General features: G+C 42.7%; 1 protein-coding gene across 1 annotated transcript; it reads left to right on the top strand.

Moving 5' to 3' along the window:
• Nucleotides 1-4,743: 4,743 nt before the first annotated feature.
• ccnd1 (cyclin D1) lies at nt 4,744-8,593 on the top strand. The gene is made up of 5 exons (XM_085358991.1): nt 4,744-5,180; nt 6,492-6,707; nt 7,320-7,479; nt 7,624-7,772; nt 7,850-8,593. The coding sequence occupies exons 1-5, from the start codon at nt 4,983-4,985 to the stop codon at nt 8,003-8,005; spliced, it is 879 nt and encodes a 292-aa protein (XP_085215117.1). The 5' UTR covers nt 4,744-4,982; the 3' UTR covers nt 8,006-8,593.
• Nucleotides 8,594-9,758: the final 1,165 nt, after the last annotated feature.

The raw sequence follows: 9,758 nt of genomic DNA, 5'->3' as shown, positions 1-9,758 counted from the left end.
ATTAGTCTACATCCAAACTATTGTTTTATTTTACAGGCTAAACTGAACACCAATGTCTGGTTGTGCAGAGTAAACAGACCACTGTGAACAATGTGTGATTTTCCTGTGTGGAACAACATGCTGTGTGGCACAGTACAGTATAATACTGTTTTAAAAATAGACTGACTTTGTGTAAATAAAGTGTAAATGCAGGAGTCAAAGGATGGCCATTTACCAGCAACTGAAGTCCTGCCATTATTAAGTCCGAAAGCTATTTATTTGAGATAGATTATTGCTCTTTTTGATCACGTTTTCTTATCGTTGAACACTTGGAACTAGAAATGGACTGAACCCTCTGGTCTGAATTTTATTAGAAGAAACAGTTAGCATGCTTTCAATGAACACAAATATCTCTGCTTTGAAGATTGAATAGCTTTTTTGTACACGTATAAAATCATGCATGTGTAAGAAATTACACTTGTATGATAAACTAGTTTGAGATGCTAAAACAACATTTCAACCACCATGAGGCAGGAAGTCACACAAGAGGCAGACCGAGGACCTTGTTTGAATGTTAACGCCTGTTGGATCAGCACAACTGCAAATACTCGAACAGCAGTTGTCAAAAGATACTTTTGTTATGTTTGTGAGGCATCAGTGCACTTTTATGAGCCTCTCGAGTGACTCCCAAGCAATTCCTCTGGGCAATATGTGAGAATCACTGATTATTCATTTCTAGATTGCACACATTTACGCAGTTTGAATAAGAACTGAGCAAAAGGACACAAACCCAGTAAACAGATTTGTGTGATGATAATTCCACATGGAACTCGTATTTCTCTTTCACATGCGTACGCATACACGATCTCTGCAGCCATCCTGAAACACAGAGGAGGTCAATTGAGAGGCAAATGATCATCATTGTGACCCCTGGCATCTGAGAGAATGCTGATTTACAGCTCACAATGGACTCAGCCCAACCAAAGACGTCAGCGTGCACAATAGAAAAATGTATATCTTTTAGTCAAGTGGGTACTTACTTTTACTTTTAAAGAGATGTAAAATTCCACAGCAGCACCTAATGTTAGCTGTGAACTTAAACTCTTAGCAAATACTTGCCAATTGTAACTACCTACCTGCAAAACTTTGGTCTTCAAATAGCTTTGAGTGTTAATTGGGTTATACTTCAGAGAAACTACATGTGGGAGAGGGGAAGGCATTGTATGCTGGCTCTGTTCAGTTTATTATTGTATTTTTTTGTGGCACTTGTTATGAAAACACTTTGAGCATAATGGATGTGCACTGTTTGGTCAGACCCGAGTTAGATACCACAGCCTCATTCACAGAAACTATTCAAAGCAGTACTATCTAGTCTGGTGTGTGTGTGTGTGTGTGTGTGTGTGTGTGTGTGTGTGTGTGTGTGTGTGTGTGTGTGTGTGTGTGTGCCTGTGAGAGACAGAGAGGGGGAGGGGGTATAGGTTGCATGCATTTCTCTTTACCTTTATGCCGTTCCCAAACACCTACTGATTCATCACACCAGGGGGGTTTTCCTGTTATCCTTGCCCTTGGTCCTAAATGTCTGTCACTCATCCAGCTAGAAACCAGGTGCTGTTAGGTCAGTTATGGTGCAAATGGTGGACACTCACAGACACAAACACACAGAATGACCTCCGTCTGTCTGGTTTAACGGATCACTTCACAGGACAGTCTCCCTATCCATCTTTGCAGGGTCATTGTGGCCCTGCCCTCAGCTAAGAAAGGAATTTCATTCAGATGGAAAAAGAAAACTCTCCTACTTCTCTGTGTGAGGCAAGCCTTCTCACACACAAACACACATTATTACTTCAAAGCTTTGATTCCTCGTCACAGACGGATAGATATTAACTTTGCTGTAAGTGAACCGACTGCACTACAAAAATGTTCAACATGCAGCAGACCAAAGTTTCTGAGTATGCCACAGTTATGCAAAAATTGCACAGAATAGGAAAGATAATCAACCACACACGAGTAAAAGAAAATCTCAGAAAAACACACCACATCACAGACAAAAGTTTACCTCAATGTGGCACATCTAGGTGTGCAATAGTATGACTGTGTTATCTATGAGCATGCATATTAATGTGAAGGAATACGGCCTTATACAGTTCATCTCTAAAGGTTTCAGCATTATGCAAAAAGTGCCCCACATGACAGAAAGCTGAGAAGTACAAACGGCATGGGGGAGGGTGTGAGTTGGAGGACAGAAATGAGCACACACACGCAGATACACAGACACTCTGTAAATGCACCAACGTATTTCCATCACCTTCAGCGTCTGTATCATTGATTAATAAATATCTGCATACAGTTTCAATTACAGGGTTCGTTGTGAATTTGTATACTTCTGGGAAACTAATAAATGCCAGTTTACTGCATCATTAGCTAAAAGAATATCCACATCTCACATTGCAATGTTGAAGAACGTGATCAACACAAACATGTGATGGGGCCGTCATTTACCCATGCTTAACCTCTCCACTAATTATCATGAAAGGCCTGGTCATTGTGTTTAATCTTGCTGATAAACACCCCAACAGATGAGTTTGGTTATATGTGTCAACAGAGAGTTAAAGATGGATATCTTATGCCACACGTCCTGCCAAAGATGACGTTCAAGAGAATGGGTGGATGCCATTAATAGTTTATTGCTATATGTTTGAATCCACATTATCAAGCCGTGGCCTTGATATGGTAAATTGCATATAGCAATGGGCTATATGCCATGGGCTGTGCAGTAGTGGGATAGTCTGAATCAGTACGTATGCTGGTGTCATGTCACCCTCCACTGTCCCTTTAAACACCCCTCCCTGTTACCATAAAGCTGCTAGAAGAGCCTCACAGCAAAAGTCACATGCTCCAGCTCTCTTTGTTTCCCTGAGAAAACCCATATCTGACTGTGCACGAGGGGCTGAAGAGACACAAATGGCACAGAGGAAAGCTGTCAGTGAAGCAGACTACAATCATTCATCAGTTTTATTAGCATCTGTGTCTGCAGAGTATACATAATAACAACGTGGACTTGAATGACATCATGGTAAAAATACGATATAAAACAATGATAAAAGCTTTACAGGTGACATGCACACACTATAAATAAAACAGTAAAGCTCAAATTGGTAACCAGCAATTCACCACTGAAATGGATTACTAGCATGATTCAGTTACAAAGCAGCTACAATAAAATACAGAGTATAATATATATTAAAGTATACAGCAAAGGCCAGTGTGTTTTCTAAAGTGGAAGTAATACACAAATAAGTGTTTGAAAAAAAGAGCCAATCTGTGAAACATTTCTGAATAGATGGATACAGGTTTTACACAACAGAATCATTTATTCGTACATTTATACGCTCATTCGAAGCCACAGCAGAGTGCAGATACGCTCCTAATGTGACTTCTTGCTTTGTCCACGGAGGTGAAGCCTGCTTCAGGCATTACGGTACCCACTAGCTCAGACAGGAATTTCAGGAATGTGAAAAGCTCCAATGCATATTGAAAATAGATTAAAATGTGCACAGAGTGCCCATTTAATTTTTAACTTAAGCAGCTAAATACACTTTCATAGTTTTCATCAAGCTGCAAAAGTCAGAATATACATCTCTGCATGGCTCCATTAATAACTTGATCTAAATTGTTTCCTGGTGGTTCTGGTGAACAAAATACCGTCGGTAGTAAACGTCTGTATTGTTTATTTTAAAAGACTGTGTCAAAGGACTTTGATTGGATTATCAATAGCAATGTCAAGTTTTCCAGTGCACTGAACTTTTCCCTACATGAAAAGATACACCAACATCTGCCTAGTAACAGCAATTCCTCCCATTGGTTTAACGCCAGTCTCCTCCCGTTTGTGTGTGTGTGTGTGTGTGTGTGTGTGTGTGTGTGTGTGTGTGTGTGAGAGAGAGAGAGTCAGGAAAGTCTTTAATCTTGACTATTTTCCTAACATTTTATTATACTGAGGTACACAACACACACACATATAAATATATGATTACACTGTTCAGTGCTAACAGAATTGTACTGAAGCTATTCAGTTCAATTCAGTTTGATTTAAGCAGCCCTAATTCTCAACAACAGTCGCCTCGGGGCGCTTTATATGGTAAAGTAAAGACCCTACAATAATACAATGTATGTTCTGCTAAAGAAAAAAGGAAACTGGCCTTTAAGTCAGCTGATAATAGAGCTATAATTATTATAGCCTGATCTGGGAAACTCTTTCCAGTGTTCTCCCATGCTAGATGGAGTCAGAGAAGTGAATGACTAAAGCAGCAACTCACTGTTGTCCCACGTGCTCACCTTATGTTTGCTCAGAGCTTCTGCTTTCATTCAGTCACAGACAGAGGAAGTACAATATGAAAAGAGAGGGCTGTGAGCCTCTATCGCCCCCTACTGATAACAAGCAACCACCCCCTGGCATATCCTTTCCAAAAGGGACAGACGTCTCCCTGACCCCGGACCTCCCACCTCCTCTTTAGAAGGTACCAGGCTATAGGAGGAGGGGGGAGAGACGCGAGGAGGGAGGTCTTCCCTTCTCTTTCTTATATATATGTATAGCGCTATAATAGAATCCCTTCCTCGCGCGCTCTTTTGCAGACTGCTTATCTCTTTGATCCGACCCCCTGCCGCCTCTGCCCACCCCCAACACTTAACAACAGCTGACGTCATCTCCTCCGCCGTGCGTGTTCGCTGATAAACTTTGTGTGTGTTCTCGTGCGTGTTTGGTGAGCGCGAGGCAGGGGTTTTTGTCTCGCAGTGCGAAGTGGTTTGTTCCAGAGGGCTGGCGCACACAGTCGGAGTAACAGCACGCAGCAGCGGCAGCCCAGTAAGAAGAAAGTGGCGAGAAAAGTAGCTGGCTGTGGGTTTCTGTGCTCCGGCGTCTTCTTACTGTTACACGGTGACGTCTTAACCCGGAGATAGGAAAGTTTTATCGGCAGTGATAAATATACTCAAAGCAGAATTAGCCTACTATGGAGGACCAGCTGCTGTGCTGTGAGGTGGACTCAATCAGGAGAGCTTACCAGGACGTCAACCTGCTCAATGACCGAGTTCTACACACCATGCTCAAGGCCGAAGAAAACTACTTGCCTTCGCCAAACTACTTCAAGTGTGTTCAGAAAGAAATTGTACCAAAAATGCGAAAAATAGTTGCCACCTGGATGTTGGAGGTTGGTTTATTTGACTTTAACTTTTTGCTTCCAACTCCCCGACGGCGTGTCGCTTGCTTAACCTCTGTGTACACCCGAAGGTGGCATATTGGTCGTTATATGAAAGTTGTGCGGCTCCGTCTGCTATTTTACTGTGCATGTTACATAAAGGCTCTGAAAAGTCCCGATGAGTGCTGGGTGGTCCTTCACCTATAAGCGGAGATCGGCCTCTCGCTTTCCACCACGAGTCGGCTGCCTTTCTTAGTTATTTCTTTGGATTCCGCATGTTTTTGCTTCTTGCATTAAATGTTGACGAGATCGGAAAAAATATTCCGAAATAACAGCAATGTACACGTATGCAGTCTGCTCTGTGCCAGTATTATGCGCCATCTTTGTTGTCGTACAGGAGGAAGATTTTAATATCTTTAAAAATCAATAATGTCAACAGAAATGACAATAACTTTGTAATATCGGAAAGAAATGCCTGTATAAGATGAGACGGCTGCACGGTGCCTGCTGGCGCTCGTTTAGCTGCTGTCCGCTGCTAAACTTTGTTGTGCTTGCCGACGGTCCGGGCTGCGTGTGAAGGTCGCCACGAAAAATGGATATTCTTAGAAAGCGTAAAATGAAGAAATGACATTTTGGAGTCGGCTTTAATACTTGAGATGTTTTTAAACATTTACGTGTAGTTTTGGAATGAATTCTGTGCTGTCTTGTATTTTTTATTAATTTTTGAAATTGTGCATCTGGGCGCCGGGGGAAGTGCTGCCTGCAACACGTGAAAGCCCGTCGCAAAAAACATTTTCTTTTGAATTCACTTGGACTGCAGTCGGGTACATTTGTGTCCCATCCGATTAGTCATTCGATAAGGATCATTTAAATCCTATTTTAACACGGCCAGATAATTTTTAAATATTTCTAAATATTTTTTGAAAAGATGACGAAGTTGAAATTGGAGTGTGGAACTTGCATGGACGCCACCTTTGTGTCTCAGTCAGAACTGACTGCAAACTAATTCTCGGCTGCTTTCTGTGCTGAACACTCCAAACTACGTAATAAATACATTGCGTGTGAACTTGCCATTATTCCGGTGTGGTCTGAAATTACGTTTTGTTTTTTTAAATAGAGTGGTGAGGAAATTGAAACAACTCAAACATATTTAATGTGCAGACTGTAATTTGTTCTAATGTCGTTTGTCGTCAGTGCGGCTCTTGAACGCAAACAGCTGTGCACGGATTAAGACGCAGAGACAAAGACTCCGCAATGCACATGAGTTGGAAGTTCCTGGAACCGAGCAAAAGCATACTCTAATAGCTTTGTCTACCCTCCCAGGTCTGCGAGGAACAGAAATGTGAGGAGGAGGTTTTTCCGCTCGCTATGAACTACTTGGACAGATTTCTATCAGTTGAGGCCACCAGGAAAACAAGACTACAGCTGCTCGGAGCCACATGCATGTTTCTAGCATCAAAAATGAAGGAGACTGTGCCCTTAACGGCGGAGAAACTCTGTATTTACACGGACAACTCGGTCCTGCCCGGGGAACTGCTGGTAATTGACTTCTGCACACTTGGATGTTGCATAACACATACAGCACAATATGCACTGAACAGTATACCTAATGTTTGCAGTTTATCTGGTTAGTGTCACCGTGGTGGGTGGGAGGGAGGAAACTGTATTGAAATGACGTTGAACTAAGAGCAGAAATGTGCAGCAGTGTCTGAATGGCTGCGGATGACTTTCCCATGGTGGCTGGAGGCCGCTCTGATTTCATGAATGGTTTCAGTGGCTGCCAAGAAAAATCTGGTTCACAGCAACACCTAGTGGTCATAGGACAGACCTGCACATGCTTGCCAATAACCAACATTGGCTCCAGTCAGTCTCACAGTCTTCTTCTATTGTGTGCTCCCCTTCAAAGGAGCATATCTCAATTATTCATGTTCCTACACTGCAGCATATGTTTTTGTGGATGACTGTGTTTGTATACATTTGGACGGGATGGGGACACAGAAACTTGATGTCAAATGTCATTTTAAGAAAAAGCAGATTAGATAAAACTTTTAAAACCTAAAATAACTTCTAGAATAAATACATGTCACCACAGACACTTGTACTGTATACGGATCAGTTTGAGTGACTCCCTCTGTTCTGCTCCGTCCACAGCAAATGGAGCTGCTGGTTCTCAACAAGCTCAAGTGGGATCTGGCTTCAGTAACTCCTCATGACTTCATCGAGCACTTCCTGTCCAAGCTGAAGATCTATCCCTCCACCAAGCAGATCCTCAGGAAACATGCCCAGACCTTTGTGGCACTGTGTGCTACAGGTGTGACATGAACTTTGTCCTTAATGCAAGCGTGTGTGTGTGTGTGTGTGTGTAAGCAGAAAACAGAGTTCTGAGTTTCTCAGGTTAGCAATGAGCGTGCAGTTGTTTTCATCCCTGGAAAACTTTGTTGTGCTGTTTTAACAGATGTCAACTTCATTGCCAGCCCTCCCTCAATGGTGGCCGCAGGGAGTGTAGCAGCAGCTGTTCAAGGGCTCTACCTGAAGAGCCAAGATGCGTCCTTGTCTTCCCAGAACCTCACTAACTTCCTGTCGCAGGTCATTCGTAGCGACCCGGTATGGAAACGTTTTGTCACTTATTTGATGTTTGCAGTGCAATTGGTCTTGACTCAGTCTCAATTCTGTGCTTGCAGGACTGCTTGCGGTCATGTCAGGAGCAGATAGAGTCTCTGCTGGAGTCTAGCCTGCGACAGGCACAACAGCACAATGGCACAACAGAAACTAAACGAGTTGACGAGGACGCGGACTTGTCCTGCACCCCAACAGACGTCAGAGACATCAACATCTGAGGCGACCCGGACCTACGTCGCACAATGAGCAGTGATGGAGGGAAAGTTGTCAGAGGGTGGTAACGGGCGGACCAGGGATGGGGCACCCCACTTGAACTCCCTCCCTCCCTTCCTCCTCCAGCGTGTCACTCACATGCCTGCTGTCCACTACGGCTGCCAAGATAGGATGCTCACCATGCTCACCCCTGTCACATGTCCTGCCAGCGTCCCCTCCCAGGCCAGGAAAAGAAATGAACTCTACAGAGATGTACCAGAGAGAACAGACACTGAATATCAATGAGCTCTGTGGGGCTGGAGCTGAAGCCACAGAGGCAAATGTTTTTCTTATTCCCTCACACGTTAATTAGGAATCTTTCAATTAAAGCAGACTGAGCATGCCTACTAAAACATCCCAAAGTGTACAGTAGGTTCTCATAGTCTGTCATCAGGGCTTCACGTGAAAGCAAGAGGCTCGTCTTTTACTTCGTTTTCTGTTATGTCGGAATGCTTTAGAGTTCCTGCCCAAGTTTCCATGTTTGTCTTGTAGTGCAGACACTCATATACCCTGCTTGCTTATATTTAGTCACTTTATTATGTATCATTTTAAACCTCTCAGTTAGTTAGTTTTATGCTTCTGTTCTTCAAAGCTTGTTTGTTTGTTTGTCTTAAAGCAAACGTAGGGTGAGATGCTCACATTCTATCACCCTTAAAGACTTTGGACTGCTATTGTAAGGTTTGGACTAGGGAAATTCTTTGGTCAATCTTTGATTTTTGCTTTACCCATTTACCTGTTATTTGATAAAATCAAATATAAACAGAGCAGTCCACAGTCTGTTCTTTCTCTGTGTAGTTAGACGTAATTCATTCCAACTTTGTTTTCTAAAGAAAAGCACTTTTGGTCAGTGATGCTGGCTCAGCTAAAAGTCACAGTGATAGTTTGTAAAACAATATGAAAACAGTCTTTTGATGATGGAGAGTGTGGGGAGTACTTGCTGACAGTTACACCCAGTTATGCCTGGATCTGATTCATGGTGTGGGACACAGAATTGAGCACTGTGGCAGAAACTGAAAGCTGCTCAGCACCGTGGCTCGCTGTAGCTGCCTTCCAGTTCTCAGTGTTTCATACAGGTAGAGCTGCTCTGACGTCATGATTTTATAGGTTTAAATGTGTGCAAAGCCAAATGTTAAAGGCCCAGAGCTAAACGTAAAAAGTACTATTTTAATAGTTCAAATCATTTTTGTATAGTAAAACATATTATTTATCTTTGTAGGTTCATGCTGACCATGGCTTCATGAGCTGACGTTAAATTCAAGCTTATTTCTTCCTCCAGAACAGGTCAAACTGCAACTAGTCTCTGTAATTCTTCTCCATTGCTGTAGCCCAGCTCACATACGTGTCATAGATTATGAGGGCAATGAAGCTTAAAAAAAGAGAGTGGTGAAAATATTAACTTGATTTTGCACAAACCTAAAAGACGTGGTGTGCGTTTTTTGGGACTTGCCTAGAGGAAAAAGGGAAGCGAAGCCAGCAAAAGAAGTGGCAAAAAGTTTGAGGGCTCACCAATGGGGTGCGTCTTACTGCTGTATATTTCATACAAGGGCTCCTACACAGCACGGGGATGTTGTCATGTTCAGGTTGATATATACTTTATACATACGGATGGACAGGTTACCATGAGCAAGGAGAGCTCTCTACTACATGGAGTCAAAGCGTGGGAAACGTGAGTTCTGTGAGCATGTCACACTGTGTAGGAACCTTGTAAAATAGGTTTCT

Source organism: Diplotaxodon limnothrissa, linkage group LG1 (assembly GCF_057381915.1).
Source record: "Diplotaxodon limnothrissa isolate DT_005_m linkage group LG1, D_limnothrissa_male_GT1.1, whole genome shotgun sequence".
Lineage (NCBI taxonomy): Eukaryota > Metazoa > Chordata > Actinopteri > Cichliformes > Cichlidae > Diplotaxodon > Diplotaxodon limnothrissa.
Note: the sequence above shows the minus strand (reverse complement) of the source record. Positions and strands in the feature narration are given on the sequence as shown.